The sequence below is a fragment of the Diaporthe batatas genome, assembly GCF_019321695.1.
Source record: "Diaporthe batatas strain CRI 302-4 chromosome Unknown Contig00003, whole genome shotgun sequence".
Lineage (NCBI taxonomy): Eukaryota > Fungi > Ascomycota > Sordariomycetes > Diaporthales > Diaporthaceae > Diaporthe > Diaporthe batatas.
This window is the reverse complement of record NW_025408550.1, coordinates 6,103,008-6,119,419: the sequence shown is the minus strand read 5'-3', so window position 1 is coordinate 6,119,419 and position 16,412 is coordinate 6,103,008. Positions and strand designations below refer to the sequence as shown.

Sequence of the window (16,412 nt, the reverse complement as noted above, 5' to 3'; positions counted from 1 at the left end):
ATGCTATGTGAGTAACAACCTGGTCATTTTCTCCAATTCTTTGTGATTCTATCTAGCACGGCAAGCTTGTTTATTTTACTTTACATACACCCTCACACAGTACTCGTTTCTAGTTAATTACCCCCTGGCTTATAAGTAATGTGGTCGATGTTGTTCTATGATGTTGTGCGTCAACAATAGAGACCACATTGCTCGAGTAGAAAGTCAAAAAGAGAGCTACCACTATATGGAGGTGCCGTCTATGGCTTCGGACGTACACGGATCAAGAACGAAACTAGGCAGTCAGTCAAAAAGAGGGTATCGTGTCTGGACAGTACCGAATTGGACAAAGTCGACCATATCCTAGAGGAAACCACCAAGCCTGGTTCCAACCGATATCAAATGCAGAAATAGAGCGTTCAAATGCAGAAGATTATGTCCGAGACGCGGGACTTGGCCGCGAAAATTTGGCAGGGCGTGACCTCGAAGTCGTGTAGTTGTCAATGCCCTGGAGTATAGTTTTTTCATCTGTCTGCTTTGGCGAATAGCCCGTCTGAAGTCATATACGGTTTCTATAAATCTCAAAGTAACCTAAAAATTCTTCTCGACACCCTCATAATTATATCCACAAGACAAGAAAAAGCACAGCCAAATTGACTCAGATCTTGATTTCATTCTTTCTCTCGATATAGCTGGAAAGTCATCTATCGAGGAGCAAGTAGAGAGCCCTCACAAAACGCTCTCTTCTCTCCGTGTAAATATTGCCAGTCTTCGGAGGTTCAAAAGTCGCTCACAAGTAATACTCGGTTGTATCGCTTCCAAACCACCATCTCTTGTTGCAACATACACAAATATCCGCGGGGTATCCACCAAGTTTCTACACAACACACGCGCACAACAGGCGCATACAATAACAATAGACCACGCTCCGGCTAAAGCCGCTCCGCCAAATATACAGCCATCTCCGAAAATCATCATATCTAGAGCTGGAAAAACAACACCTGATACCATCAAATAAAACCCCGGCCTGAATCCAAAGGGCTAGAGGCAGGGCGTTATAAAACTGCTAGAACCGCCCACGCCCGCTTGATCAAAAAGGCTCCATGAAGCATCCCCTCGTAACTGTGCGCTCAGAACCCAACGAGTTAAGCCACGTCCTGCAACAGCCTTGGGGTTCTTCGGGATCGACCCCTACATGGTCTCCCCATCGCGCAACCCTTCCGCAGACTTCGAGGCGCCGTTCAGGGTCAAACGAGTAAAGTTGCGGATGACTCCAGACACACCCCGGACGGATCGTGTGCAAGGCGGCGGCGTCGACAGCCGTGCGTCGAGTCTGCCGGTCGATCAAGATGAGTCGTCGTCTCGGCCGCCGAAATAATGATTATTGGGCTGAGCACGAAAGTGCTTTGGATTCCGGTAAAGAGTATAAAATATTGCAAAGCGTGAGATTCGTGAGATCCACTCCAACTTCATGGTCAGAACGCGCCAAGCTGAATGCCAATATTCCCAAATAGTGGTGAAAGCTACCGTCAACCACGGAGCCCCCCGGCATCAGCCCAGCAGGCCATGCCGGGAGCTTGAAGCAAAGCAAATTCTGCCTGGCCCAAATCAACTGGACTGGTATCATCGGCTTTGTATAAATAGGTGATAACGCGACTCAATGGTGCGTATCAATGCAACAACCATAAACGCCATTTGAATATGCAGGTCTGTCTCGTCATGGTCTTTCAGAGACTCATTGTCAACCACTCCCATTCCTGGGGCCCAGTTCCGGTGCCATTTGGCGCCACCGTCACTGGTGGTTGACCAGCGGCAATGCCTGTCATCATGCCGGAGCCAACCATGGGTCTCTGCGTCATACCGAAGCCGTTCGCAAGGCCTAGGCTGGCTGAGTTCGACATGGTACCGAACCCACTGCTCGAACCGATGGAACGGGCCGTCTCGTTGGATCCGGTCGAGTTCTCGGGGCTGTCAATGTCCATTCCGGCGTTGTCAGCTGCACTCTTGCTATGTCTCCGCTGCCGCTTGGCAGATGCCGCGACCGTCCGCGGTAATGCAGAAGCCCCAGGCCCGGGTGTGGACTTTGGTGGGGCCGCCGCAATAGGCACAACGCCCTTGCCACCCACTGCACCGCTCGCCGGGCCTGCATTCCCGTGGAAGCTTGTTGGGCTGCTCCCAGCTGTGTTCCCGCCAGACGGGCCGCCGCTGACAGGGGAGTCGCTGGCATTCACGCTGCTGGCGCGGGCGGTCGCCGGAGGCGTCGAGGCCTGGCTGACGATGTTGTTGGCCGACGAGGAGATGGCGAGGGAGGAGTTCTTGCGAGTGTTGGTCCCAGAATTGTTGTGCGACGCATTCACGCTGGCATTTTTCTTTCCCGACCGAGTACTCGTTCCACCCACAGGCAAGCTGTTTCCAGAACCCCGATTTCGCTTCTTGATGACATCCGTCTTCAGACTCAGTGGCCTCACGACGCCGTGGAGTTTCAAGAATAGACCACACGCGTTACAGAGTGGCTGACCCTCGGGATTGCGGCGCCACAGGGGCGTGGTCTGGGTGAAGCAGTTTGTGCATGTTGTGGGAGTGGTCCCGTCGGTTGAGGAGTTGTTCGCAGCCTGGAGGTTCGTCGAGGAGCCGTTCTTCGACCCAGGGGGCGACGACGGCCTGCTTGGGTTGACAGATGAGTATCCAGAGGCGTGACCAGCCCCATCTGCCGGTGGGGAATTGGGGTTGGACCGAGAGAGGCGATCAAAGGCATTGCCTCGGTTCACCGCCGGGGTCGATGCAGTCCGTGGCACTTTCTGGCGGCGGTCTCCGCCATGTCGGAATGACTGAGACTGGCTTCGGCCGAGATTGCCGCCTTCCCATTCGTTGGACTCGACATAGTCTGTTGTCGTTCCGCCGATGGTGACCCGCTTGGCAGCAGGCGGCCCACCCGGGTAACGCGCAGCCTGGGTGCTGAACTGCCCTGGCAAGGAGGCGTCCCACTGCATTGCGCTGCCGTGCGAGGGCATTCCCTCGGCATCAAACTCGGTCGAGGAGAAATCATGTGGCATTGTCATGTTGCGGTCGGCGAAAGCACCGACGTCTTCCTCCCCATCATCGGAGTCTGGCCCAAAGCTGAACATGCCATTGCTGTCTGGCATCATACTCACACCCGGTGATCGGACAGAATGATCCGCAAAGACCTGGGTGGGGTCAATGTGACCGAATGCGTTGCTGGTGGCGAAGGCAGAGGCAGGATCTGTGCCGGAGGTGGTGGGAAACATGGGGTTGCCATTGGATGGGTTGTACATGAACTGGTTGGGCATCGAGTTGGCCATGTTCGTCGGGGCCGGGCGGAAAGGGTGTGGTCGTTGGTGACGGACGTCCATAGAGCCAAAGTAGAAGGGCTCCTCGTTGATGGGATGGGGAGTGGAAACGGCGGATTGGTAGGCCGATCCTGGCGGTGAGTAGAACTCGGTGTTCTGGACGGCCGAGGAGGGCATGGACTGATTGTTATACATGTTGGCGAAGGCTCCGTGGTGCGCCATTGGCGAGGTTCCGGGGGAGAAGCCGAAGTTCTGCTGGAAAGGCCCAGCGGAGGTGATGATGGGGTCGCTTTCCATCTGGAAAGTGTCCAGCGGGAATGGCACGCTGGGCTGACCGGGCGCGTGGCCTAGACCGGAGGCGTTGGGATGGTCGAGCGTGTATTCGTGGAAGTCATTGTCACCCTCGAGACCTCCGATACCAGACACGTGAGGCGAGAAGTCGGCTGGCCGCTTGCGAGTCTGGGAACTGTCAGTCATGATCGGCGTCGTTGTGAGAAGAACCAGGCCTGCATCGTCAACCAGGACCTCAGGATCAAATTACTTACCCGCCTCTCATCAATGCTCGTCTTCCTGTGGTGCCTTGTGACATAGCCAAACTCGTGCTGAACATTCGGAGCGTGGGCAGGGACAGGAACGGACTGGGGGACGAAGTGGGGGAGAGAGGCCTGGCGATGTTTGATCGGGATGGCTGTGATGTGTGAGCGCGCAGGCTTGTCTTCGCCTCGCTTTGAGAGCTGAGGCGAAGGGCTCCCAGCGGTGCCGGCGGGAGTGGCGATGTCCTCGGCGACGAGGAAGTCGTCGAGGTTCATGGGGTCAGAGGTCGAGATGGTCTGCTCAGATGACTTGCGCAACTGGGCGATGCCGCTGGGGGCATTTGCTCCGGATCTTTGGCAGAAAAAGACGGGTTAGCACCTTATCGTTCCTCCGCACGGCGAGGCAAGGAGGGCATCGAGGTGACCCGTTTGCTGGCGTCGCGCAGGTACCGGGCCAGACAACCGTACCTGGAAGACTCGTCATTGGCGAGCCGCTGCTTGCGCAGGCTGGCGTGCATCATGCGCCACGTGAGGTTCTCCATGCGCTCCTGGTTGGGCAAGCTCTGCTTCGTCCTGCTGAAGAAGCGCCAGACCTGGGCGGCCAGCGGGTCATCGCTTCCCAGCTCGCTCGGGCTGGTGCTCATCCCTGCAATGCCATCCTGGAAACCGGCGAAGGCGTCGGTCCTGGACAGGGTGCCTCGTGCATTGTCGAGTGTTTTTGAGAGGTCGAAGCGGACTTCCTTCAGGCTGCCGCGCATGTCTGCGGTATTCCTGGGTTTGTTGACGGTGGGGTTGGCCCTGTGGGTGGTGCTGGGGCTCCGGTTGGCGATAAGTGAGGCGGAACCGGTACTCTTGTTGTTAGTCCTGGCGGAAGCGGAGCGCTCTGATTGCTCCGACCTGATATGGCTGTGGCCGGGGCCGCTGTCGGCGGGCCTTCGTGGGAATCGGAAGTCGTGCTCTGTTGAGGTAGGGCTCATTGAGGTCAGGGGACTCGACGTCGATATGGCGGCCATGTCGTACGGACGAGTCGAGTCGAACCGACTGTGAGGTTTGCTCCTGAGGGGGGGGACGGGCTGGTTGAAGAGAGGGAAGCGGGAAGACTTCGGCCAGAATGGGGGGAATTCTTGGGACTTGTACCGTCCAAGCAGAGACCAGAGAGAGACAAGAGAGGATCCCGGGAGGCTCTACCCCACGTTCGGCTGGTCGCACCTGCACCCACACCCACACCCAGACACACACACACACAACTCACACAACTCACTCACTCACACACTCGCACACAGTACTGTGCTCTGGCTCCCCCACTAACACACACCACACACACCCCTACAAGCACCCGCACAGGCTGGCTGGGGTGGACTGGCCGTCCCTCTCGCTGGCGTCCCTGGCAGTTCAGTCCGTACCTAGCGATCAATGACTGGCCTGGCCTGTCTGGTCCGTGTGGCCTGGATCCGGTCTGGCCTGGCCTCTTGGTCCGGCGGGTGATGGCGTGCCTCTTCTTTTTTTCTCCCCTGCTGATGCTACCAAGAGCCGTGGGCGCGCACAAGCCGAGCAGCGGTCACCCAGGTCCAAGCAGCAACCTGGTCGGTAGAAAGTGGAATATTGCAGGCCCTGGCCAACCAAGGGCGGTAATAATAGAGTTGTCGGGACCAAGGTGCGATTCAAGAGTCAGGCTCAGGCTGAGGTTGGGGCTTGCTGGCAGGGGGGACAAGGGAAAATCATCGATGTGCCATGCGACATAGAGGCAGAACAGAGAGCATGACACGACACGACACGACACGAGCCGGTTCGATCTGACCGATCCCTCTGCCCTTGTACAAATAGGCGCTCCCGTCGACCCGTCGACTCCCCCTCCTCGATCCTGCCCTCTCTTATTATTGCGCGCACCCAGATGCGTACGCACGCACACATGAGGTCCATCCCGGAATTCCATTACTGTTGCTATTACGCCCCGTCCAGGAGGCACTCGGCCTACAGATAAATGTGCATGCGCGTCAACAGGGCACGGCGCAAAACCGAGTTGCGGAAGCGGTGGTGGTGGTGGTGGTTGTGGATGCCCATCGGAGCGTCTGATGAGGCCTGCTCCACCTGCTGGCCCTCTAGCATCTCGCTCGGCCACTCTGATCCCAGCAGCGCCAGCATCTCGCAGCAGTCGCAGGCCTTTCTTTCGGCTTAACCTGCAAAAGCGCAGGACCAGGGGTGGATCCTCCCACGCGGGTGGGTCCCTGCGCACGCGAAGGTGGGCGGGGCCACTTGGGATGTAGAAGAACGAGAACGAGACATTTTGCCTGAAGTAGTGTACGGAGTAGCTGTCGGATGGCCGGCGGCGGGCTGGCGGGCTGGCGGGCTGGTCAATCGCCTGCAGCCTGACGCACAACGGCGCAGTTGATCATCCACTCACTACGGGGCCCCTGTCCAGGCCGTTTTTTAAGGGTCCTCGACATGTCCTTGCCACGAGACATGGAGTCGCGCTTTCACCCACCTCTGCCATTCGGTTTCCTTTCCCGTAACGACCAATGCTTGCTGCAGAAGAGGTAACATGCGGAGCCAGGTAGTCTCCGGCGGCCATGTCCTCCTGGCATGTCCTCCAGGATGACATCAGGATGCGTGCTGGCAGCAACAAGCCATCGCGAGGGCATCGCAGACTCGCGCGCCTTGTGCAACAGCTGTCATCTCCAAGCACCACCGGCCCAGTGGACTGGTGACGCATCTCGGTCGGCGGTCCCTGGCACGCTAGGGGCTTCTAGGTTTTCCCGGGACGTGAGTGAGGAGGATTGGCGTGGACTGTCCAGTCGTTAATTAGACCATCCGACCCCTTTCCGAAATCATCCTTTTTGCGTGGCCCGGTGCTGCTAGTGTCTGGAAACAAGGCTTCTTCCCTGTCTGAAAACCGTAGTCTCGGCCTTGCAATCGTCAACCGTCTTCCCATGTGGTGGGCCGGGACAGGCAGAGTCCAGTTGGGATTAATTGCACACGACAGCCGCTGGAAGATCCAGGCACGTCCACGCCCCTCCCCCAAACTCGCGGGCGGATTTCGGGGCATGCTTGCGTGCATCCATCCAGGAGCTAGGAGGAGAAGATGCCGTTGCGCCTGCGACACCGAGCTTGTGTGGGGGCAGTTGAGCACCCGATGGCCGTCCCGAATATGTGACATGTACATAAAATAACCCGTGCATGCAGTCTAGACTCGCTGTTGCATATCCTGGCACACAGCAGGAGCCCATGTCAGAGTGCGATGCGAGGCCATACTCCATACAGCAGCAGGCACTGCTGCAGTGGGAACCCCCCCAAGCCCCCGTGCCCGGAGAGTCAGTCCCTCGATGTCAAGGACGTGCAGAAGCGGACATGCTGACATGGTGGACATGGTGTGAGGCTTTGGGGCTAGTGATGCAGACAGGGTTGGCCGCGTGGGGTTCCCTCCTGCAAGCACGGATGAGGGAGGTCGAATGTAGTCGGTACCGGCAAGGATGCAGGCGAGTAGCTGGGCCGTGATCGGCAAGGATGGCTTGTTCCGCATGAGGAGCTGCGGCAGCAACGCTACTACGGTACCTACTCAGCTGCTACGGCACAGCTCTGTGTGCTCCGTACTGGTAGCTGTGGCTGCTCACCCAGCCTGCCAGCCAGCCCAGCCTGCCAGTCACCCATCGGCGTCGCAGCATGGATCGGCTCCCTGGAGCCCGGCTAGTCGAGGGTGCGGTACAGCCGTGGCCAGGGACATGGTCATCCGTCAACCAAGGCCGCGTGCCGCCGCGCCCGCCCGCGTGGGCTCACTCCGGCAGCTCTGCAGCGACCGGGACGTCATGGAGGAGAGGTGCCATGTACCAAGCACAAGGCTGTGGGGGCAACCGTTGGTCCCTGGCTGGCTGGGAGTGGGAAAACAAGACCTGGACCTGGACATGGGCCGCATTCTGCCTTAATCCCATGAGATTCCCGGGTTCCGAGGTCTCTGGGCGGCGGACTGCCTCCACCGCGATGATTCGGAGGGGCAACACTCAAGATGAGGCCCTGGAGCCAGGCAACCAGGCAAGACAGGCACGGTTGGTCTTGGTGCGGCTGACCTCTCTCCCCGCAAATCCACGGAAGTTGGCCGGTGACTGCGGCGGCGGCGGGTGGGAACGGCGGAACGGTGCTGTCGACTCAGGACGCAAGCTGCTGTGTGCTTACATACATACTTAAGTACGTAGCACAACAATAGCAAATGCAGACTCTCAAAAGGCCCTTGAATGTTGACTGGCAGCCTGGGACATGCCGCGGTTGACGTCAGGTCAGGTGCGGCAACGAGCAAATGTGGGCTGCCGATGTGGCGTCGGCATGGTGTATTCCAGCTGTTCATCATCAGCGGGAGGGCGGATGTGTCGAGGCTGCTTCCGCGGCACTCCGACCGGAGCGTAGCGTGTGCTTAGCGCTGTGCTCGTACGGAGTATGTGCATGGCAGGAGTAGCAGGAGCTGCTTGCTGGTGCTCGTCGTCCTGCCCCTCCACGGTCGGAGATATTCTGGCCCAGCCAGGCCTGCTCAGTGCTGACTGTTGGCTGGGTAATTGCGAAGGGGATGCGACGGGAGGGTCGGCGGGCCCAGCGATGGCGACGGCAGACAGTGCGTGGGCGGCTGGGCTGCTGGGCTGCTGGGCTGCTGGGCTGCTGGGCGGGCGCTTAAAACGCACAAGTGCTGGCGGCTGTCGGTGGGCAGGCCGTGCCGAGGAGCAACCACAGTACATCTGTACGGAGTAATAAACAAAGGGTAGCCTCGAAGAAGGACCCTGGGCTGCTGTGGTGCTCGCTCATGTCGTCAGAGTCGAGAAGGGGACTGGGGGACTGGACTGGCTGCATGAGATTGGTGGATATTGTTGGCTTTCGTGCAGTAGTAAGTAGTAAAGACGATGGCCGTGAAAGGTGCAATCCACCATCCTGTGGGCCCGTCGTCTGCGTGCTGCAGGCTGCCTGGCTACTGTGTAGTATATACGGAGTAGTAGTAAACTACCTACCGTGCAAGTCGGCAGGTCGGGCACAACGTTGCGGCTGAGAGAGCTGGTGGCAGCGGTGGTGGACAGCATCACCGTCTGTCTGTGGGCCCAGACAGTCAGACAGGCAGACAGGCAGACAGGAGGGCTGGCTGGCTGGCTGGCTGGCTGGCTGGGCGGGTGGGTGTTCGTCTGTGCTCGAGACCCCACACCCCTCCACCGCCCACAAGCCCGCACGGCACCCATGCTGGGCACCCACAAGACATCCACACGACACACCCTCCACCCACCCACCCAGCCGCCACCCACGCCCAGCACCCACGCCCGCAAACCCGCCCCGTTGGACTCGCTCGCTTTTGGGACAAGGGACAGGACGAGCTTACAATGCCAGTGTGGTCACTAGACCGGGCCTTCCCACGAACTCGACTCGGGCGCACACCAGCAGCCTGCACCAGCAGCCTGCCCCAGCAGCCTCACGATCCCGCGTGGCCGCTGACAGCCTGCCTCATGTCACACCACACGCACTCGCTGACACGCGCTGCACGCCTCAGATCCAGGTGATGCCTCGACAGGATGCTCTGACGCGCCACTGGCTGCCCCCTTGACGACATGCCACGTTCTAGCTCCATCCAGCTGGGCGCCCGCTGCGTGGGTTGAAAGCAACCCGACTTTTATTATGCCTGGCCAGGCTGGGGCCATTTCAGGAATTGAGCGGGAGCTGTGACCATTTGAGCACGGTGACATTTGCCCGAAGTGTACCGCCGTGCCGACAGGGGTCTAAACCACCCTGTAGACTACCGAGTACCGAGTACACAGTACGGAGCTGCGTACACATATGTGTGCACATAATATATGTTGGCAAGGGTGTCTCGCTATGGCACATGTGCGAACCCCCACGGCCGAGCAGCGACTGTAACAGCAGCATTCGAACGACGGTTACTACTACTATCATGTCAACACGTCTACCTCCTAGCTCGCCCGCAACTGGTCTTCTTGACATCCTGCGCTTCTACGCGTGTTCCAGAACCCAGCGCCGCTTGGCTTTGGCTTCTCCCGTCCCATCTGGCTCCGAGTCATCCCGGTCTATTCCTGCAGGCGGTGGGCTTGTTCTCGCCGGCACTCCCCAGCTTCGGCCTCAGCGACCGGACGCCTCGAACCTTGATTGGACAATGGCCGGCGCTCCTTCAACCTCACCATCACCCTGTCCCGTCTCGGAGTCTTGTGAGATTGGCCAGGAGCAGTTTCCCTGGGCCCGGGCAGGCAACACAACTAGCCATGTTCAGCGAGCCAGCCATCAGGATGGACTGATTGCCAGACTGCATGGTGGCTTCAGGTCTGCAGCACCTGAGCAGGACCTGACATGGCAAAAGTAGCAGTGGCATGGCAACACTGCATGGGAGTATGGTGCCGTGCAACTCTTCTCTGTGAGCAGGCAGGCAGGCAGGCAGGCAGGCAGGCAGGCACGGGCCAGCAAGCAAGCCATTAAGCATGTGAACCCGCCAGCCCGCCAGCCCGCCCACCTCAGGCATGCTGGCATGGACAAACTTTCGCGCCCAGCGTCTAATCCAGGGGCCGGCCGCCCACTCTGCCACTGTGAGGCTGGCTGGCGGCGCAAGCACACGACGCTCTCCGATCCCTGAGAATGTCGGCCGTCCCCACAGTCCTGCTGCCATCGAACTCCCAGAAACTCGTCTTGGAGGCAGGGGAGAAGGGAGGGGACGGTGTTTCTTATTTCAGCCAAGTGCGTGGGTACCAAGGTAAAGCGCGACGGGAAAACTTGTTGTATTGCTGCGGCGCCTGACCCAACAAGCTGTATGGGGCTCCGCTCCCCAACTACACTACATACGCAGCACAGATCAACGCTGCACCGCAGCGTCTGAGATTTGACCCGCTTGCATCTCGCCTTCGCCTCCATTTCCACTGGTCGACCAAGTGCCTGGGCAGGGTGTCAATTGGCGCATGCCATCACAACCTCTCCGGCCCACGGCATTTGTGGAAAAGGCGTCCAGAAAGCTGCCGACAACAGCCTGGCAGATTTGATACTGCGTTTCCAGCTCTGCAACCTACTATGTAAAAAACGAGCGACCCGTCGTCACACTGGAGTAGCGTGGTGTCCTTGCGAGCTGGCGAGCTGGCGAGGCCACATCCGCATACCAACCCAGGTCTCATGCGACCCGAAGCTCTCCACGGCGCAATTTACCTGTTCAGGGTAGTCATTCGTCAGTGCACTTTTGGCTGCAGCATTCTTGCCGCCACTAGTTGAATACAAGTGGTTCTCGACACGGACCCTGGATCTCTAACACGAACAGAGGCCCCACCGATTGACCAGCGCCGCGCTCACTTTCTTACGCGGGTGAGCAACGTCTCCTTGTCGCCAGGAATTCCACAGAGGCGCCGACGTGCCGCAATGATCATGAAATGACGGCCAGCCTTGTGGATTTCAGTCGGCCAAGAATGATAGCCACGATGCCCGCAAACTGTGGCAGCAATAGCTCGTTCGAGCCGAGTGCTGGTGAGTTCTGGTGAGTGCTGGGCCCATTGAATCACTCTGTCGTGCAGGGTCCAAGTGACGCAGACGCAGCCCAGGGGTTGGGCTGGCTGGCTACTTGGAAGCTTGGGCGGGCTGAAGCACTCGTCCAACCAATTTACATGTGACTGCCCCAAGCTTGCCCGGCAGAATTCCAGCCCGGACGCTTTTGTCGCGAAGTGCGAAGTGTTAGTAGGGCCATGTCAACTGGATTTTGGCGGCTCTTTCTCTGGGAGCCGTTGGGTCGACTGGTAGAGAACGACCATCCCATGTCAAAAGGGATGATCCTCGCGGGATCTATCAAGGAGCCCCCTCTCAAGTCTCACCGTTAATCACCTCTCGGAGGAGCAGGCGGTGAGAATTTGCGGCAGACTGGCGGCAGATTACTTGGTCTTATTACAAGTACTGGCCTGCATTGAGCCGCCTGAAGCGCAGCGCGGCGATTTTCAGACGCTTGGTCCTCATACTGCTTCGGACCACAACTCCGCGCCAACAAGTCGTTTACCCGCAATTTAAGCCAGGACGGGACTGGCCTGGGTAGGGCGGGCTTCTTCAATCGGCATACCGAAAATGGGGCTGACTCGTCCGGTCTTGCCTGTTGGCCCGCTCGATCCGTCGGTACAATTTCGTGATGGGCGCAGACGACTCACCACAACTGGATTAAATCAACATCACTGCTGTCAGCGTTGGATGGTTTAGGGCTTGCAGGTGTGTCGCGAATTCTGGAAAAGAAGCATTCCATCGCCGGTACCCTTCAGCGGACTCTGCAAAACCAGGTCCGGAAAGACCGTATCGGCGCACAGGGGTGGTTGGCACCAAGCAGTGCTCACGACGTGCCAACTTTTGGACGAGCCAATTGAAGTTGAATCCAGACGTGGGGGTCTGCAGCTGGCTTGCAGGAACCCCTCGTCCACCTTGAAATGTCGAATTGTCGGGGCGATCGCCCGACCTCCGCGATTCCTGGAGGGTGCTGCTCGTCGATGGATCTTGTTGCAAAATGGGAGGTGTGAGGACTGGAGTCACCTGGTAAGCCATCGTTTCAGCGGCCTGCAAAATAGCGGACGTTTGGCCGTTCGCCGTAAAGATGTTCGTTCGGCACCGGGGCTATCGTTCGCTTTCCCGGCTGGTGATCCTGCTCCCTCGATATTCGCCCACGCAAACCGTGAGCACCTTGTGTGATGGAATCGGTATTGTGCAACCATGGCTGAATGAATCCTGGATTGGTCGAGGCATTGTCCCGCAGCTTTCTTCCTGAGCATCGGGTAGTGCTCCTGGCAGGTTTCGCAGTCGAATTGGTCGATGTTGCATTTCGGGTATTCGACAAGGTTCACCGAGTGCGAGGCTGGAAGGCCATGTCTGTGAAATCCAACCTCATCAGGTTTTGTGCCTGCTCGTCTGCGCTTTATGTTGTGCCGGGGTAATAAAACCAAACCAACGTTTGCAGACTTGGGGAAGAGGCCGGCTTATATGCACGGCAGAGATCAAGAATGTTTTGAGTTCCATAACCTCACTCAGTCCATTGAACCAACCCCCTGGGGGCCAAGGCTTCCTTATCTCTGGCGAACAACACAATCCAGCGCCGATCCGGCAGGTCACGTTCTGTTTCTGCCGTCAGAGACGACAAATTTGCAAGATTGTGCGCTTGTTCCCGGTACTGATGTGCAAGATACCACAGGCGGCTTGATACGTCCTATTCCAGATGTGACATTGACAGACGAGGGTGTGGCTCTGACCTTCCGAAAGGGTCTGGATAAGGCGTTGAGGGGACTGACCATTAGATCCATTGACCACTTCCAAAGCTTCGAGGTCCGTAAGGGCTAGAGTAGCAGTCAACCTCGTGCTCACGCGATATGAGCGTTACGGGGTGCCCATCCGTAGTTACCGGCACCTTCTGATTCGAGATGTCCGATGTCTGGCCAGCCCTAATAAAGAGATGATGCTGGCTCTTCTCCGCGGGCAATCGTCTCCTTAGGCGTGCACGTCCTTTTCCCCCGGATTACTCGATAACAACTTCGAAATGTTACCTCACCCAGATTGCTCCACGGGCCTCCAATGGCCAGTTCCCAAGCTCGCATTTCAGCTCCTACTACTCTCAAGGCTCGAATGAACCACCAAGGTACACAGATCAACAGACACTTAAGCAGCGCCATCCCTCGCCCAATCCAGCGGTGGAGGGCTCGAGGAGTTGCTCCTCCTTCAACCCTCTTATCTCCAAACCTCTCTTTTCTTATCTCACCGGTCACGAAGACCCTTGCTCTTGCATCCAACAGATTGCCATCGGGTGTCAAACTTGCAGGCACGACATGCCGTTGCTAGAGATAGTAGGGTGGCGGCATCTTCAATGCACACTGGGAACAAGCTGTGCTGGTGGCTCCAGATTCCCTTCACAGCTCCGCGCCTATTCGACATGTACGTACTTCCATTGCAGCTGAAACGTCTGAATGTCAAGGCTGGGCCAGGGCAGTCTGGGTACACCAGATTGATGAGGCTCCCACCACACGCTTATCTTTGCCAGTGGGCATGTATTGGATGTCGTTATCGCTTGCTCGGATGATGCGTGCTTTTGCGTGACTCGAGCGGGCTCACATAAGATACCTATGTTGGCATATCTACTCTGATTTTTCTGTTCTTGGTCTTTCTCGTTTTTCCCCTTCTTTCTTTCTTCTCAGCACAGATGGTTGTTCTTTATTCGCATCCTATGCTGTCCCCGGTCACGTCGTCCACGGGCCTGGACAAGACTGTGGCAGACTGCAGATCTCCATGGACATCTCTAGGACCAGTTGACGTCTGTGGGATGGATATTCTCAGGCGGTAAAACAGTCTGGGTAGGCAATTGATACAGCCATGAGTGTGGCCGTTTTCGAAACAGTCCTTTGTTACGTCAGTCCCTAATTGACTGGAGTGCCCAAGTGCTTTGTCTACATTGATATCCCTTCTTGATCCTGACCAACAGAAGAGCCTCGGGGTATCGAGCCCGTCTTCTGAGTCCAAGATGACTAGCCCTGATGCCACTCTTGGATATGGGGTCCAAGACCGAAGGGACAATACGTCGGCGATTCCTGTCACTGCGCGTGGCCGTCGCTCTTTCCCCGTTCGGCATTGCACAATGTCAGGAATCAGGGGAAGACCTAACGGTCTCTGGCACGAAGACTGTGCACGTGTCTTCCACGTCTACAATAACAATCCCGGCCCACTCGGCGAGCGCCATCCCAAGTAGGAATATGCCGAAAGGAGAAGTCTACATACTCCAGGGATGCTACCGACCGAATGCAGTCAGGAGCCTCGACACCATGTTGGGTGAAGATGCCACTAATCCAAATGGCACGGCGAGAGATGGCATGTCACTATCGGCATGTCTGGACCTCTGCAAATTGCCTGCATTGCCGGAGACTCAGTCAGAACAAGAGTACAGTCTCTACGTTGGTCTGTCCAATGGAAAGTAAGTCACAACATTGGTTCCTGCAACATGTTTACAGTATCCAACAGACAGCGGGACTGATCGCCCGATCGCGTCACAGGGATTGTTATTGTGGAGGATCGCTTGACACGACCGTTGAAGAGGTCAAGTCCACGAACTGCACCCTTCCATGTCCTGGGAACAATGCAATAGCATGCGGGGGCAGAGGCCACATGCTAATATACAAACTATCGACATCGACAACACCCGGAGACAAGCACGGCGATGGGCCGTACGATGACAATTCAGGGAATGGAGGGAAGCCAGGCCTAATAGCAGGGGTCGTGCTGGGGAGTATTTCAGGGTTCGCGCTGCTTGTCTTCCTCATCTTCTACGGCGCCAGGATGGTCAAGAGGAGGAGGCAAAGGCGGGCGCACGGAAGTGACGAAAACGGAACCGGCCCGGGGGATTTGGACGAAGCAAGAGACACGATATTTTCGGGCAGCGCCAAAGCCAACAAAACCGACCAAAGGGACGCCGATCCTATCGTGACAGACTTCGCGCCCTCAGCCGGCGAAAGGCGTCCTTCGAACTCAGTGCGGCACAAGGAGATCCTCGCCGCCTCTACCGGCGCAGACTGGAGGGCAGGCAACCCTGAGACACCTCGCGCCGCCGTGAACGCAGCGCCGATGAAGCAGCTAGTGACAAACGGGCCCCATGATGACAAATGGGAGGACATCCCCAATACACCGACCATACTAGTGCGGCAGCCTGAGAGCGTCGCGCAGAACCCGGGGCTCGGGGACAGGGCATGGCATAGACGTCGTCTCTCGGCACCTTTTCCTCCCCCGGGACATCGATACAGCGACAGCAGCATGGCTTTCGGAGGAGCGGGCGGGCCCGAGCGAGCGGCCGAGGATGCGCCGTCGCAAGGCGTGACGGATGGGACGAGCACACCGTGGGAGGACGACTGGAATGCCTTGATGCCTGCACCACTGACCTTGCAGCCGCTTGGGCACCATGCGAGCGGCGGCTCCGTGTCTCTCGCGGAGGACGGAGGACCGCTGACTGAGGAGTCTCTGTGGACTGTGGGCCATTCCGATGCCTCGCTATCCGGTTCCTCGGGGGCGAGTTTGGAAGGGGATTGGAGGACGGGAAGGAAAATAGGCAAGACAGAATGAATAGGACCCTGGGCGCCAATTTTTTTGCCTTTATTCTATGCAGCAATTGAGTGGCCTAACTTCAGAGAGCAGATAAGTTGGATTACATTCTTGCCCTACCAGCTCGGAAAAGACGTAATTACAGGTGAAATGTGCGTGTTGGCCACCATCTCATCCTCCGGCTGAGCGGCTCGCTTCCAAGCATCGATGGCATCTCCCACTCCAGCAACAAGATCAAATCAAATCAGTCCTAGTTCTCACCGCCTTCACGACATATTGACTAAATAGACTTTCCATCAACCACACATATCAGGTCTGAGCGCTACATTCGAAAAAGGGCCGAGATGCTATATACCGATAGAGACCTATATGTACAATTTGAGTTCCTAAATAAGATATTAAACTATGAGATGACTGTGACTATTTGCGAACTCTGAGGCAATCAATTTTACCTTCCTAAACTACAAGCTTTGCTCAAGTGTCCGCTAAGAGGCCAAAGCTTGTATCCCGCAATACGACTCTCCCTACAATTGCCTCCCTCAGGATAGCC

The 16,412-nt window shown here is 57.4% G+C and overlaps 2 protein-coding genes across 2 annotated transcripts; one reads left to right on the top strand and one right to left on the bottom strand.

Annotated features, from left to right (window-relative positions):
• Positions 1-632: 632 nt before the first annotated feature.
• On the bottom strand, positions 633-5,620 carry KVR01_002034 (uncharacterized protein). The gene is made up of 3 exons (XM_044792287.1): positions 4,289-5,620; positions 3,833-4,172; positions 633-3,746 (listed from the first exon to the last, which is right to left on the bottom strand). Exons 1-3 carry the CDS (start codon positions 4,831-4,833, stop codon positions 1,707-1,709), a joined length of 2,925 nt encoding a protein of 974 aa, XP_044647049.1. The 5' UTR covers positions 4,834-5,620; the 3' UTR covers positions 633-1,706.
• Positions 5,621-13,416: 7,796 nt separating this feature from the next.
• Positions 13,417-15,908, top strand: KVR01_003426 (uncharacterized protein). Its single transcript, XM_044793450.1, has 2 exons — positions 13,417-14,744; positions 14,824-15,908. The coding sequence occupies exons 1-2, from the start codon at positions 14,311-14,313 to the stop codon at positions 15,881-15,883; spliced, it is 1,494 nt and encodes a 497-aa protein (XP_044648441.1). The 5' UTR covers positions 13,417-14,310; the 3' UTR covers positions 15,884-15,908.
• The last annotated feature ends 504 nt before the right edge of the window (positions 15,909-16,412 follow it).

Coding starts and splice junctions, on each gene's coding strand:
- KVR01_003426 (XM_044793450.1), top strand. CDS start 14,311: ATGCCACTCTTGGATATGGGGTCCAAGACCGAAGGGACAATACGTCGG. Junction 14,745..14,823: donor GTTGGTCTGTCCAATGGAAA/GTAAGTCACAAC, acceptor ATCGCGTCACAG/GGATTGTTATTGTGGAGGAT.
- KVR01_002034 (XM_044792287.1), bottom strand. CDS start 4,833: ATGGCCGCCATATCGACGTCGAGTCCCCTGACCTCAATGAGCCCTACC. Junction 4,173..4,288: donor GCCAATGACGAGTCTTCCAG/GTACGGTTGTCT, acceptor TTTCTGCCAAAG/ATCCGGAGCAAATGCCCCCA. Junction 3,747..3,832: donor CGAGCATTGATGAGAGGCGG/GTAAGTAATTTG, acceptor GACAGTTCCCAG/ACTCGCAAGCGGCCAGCCGA.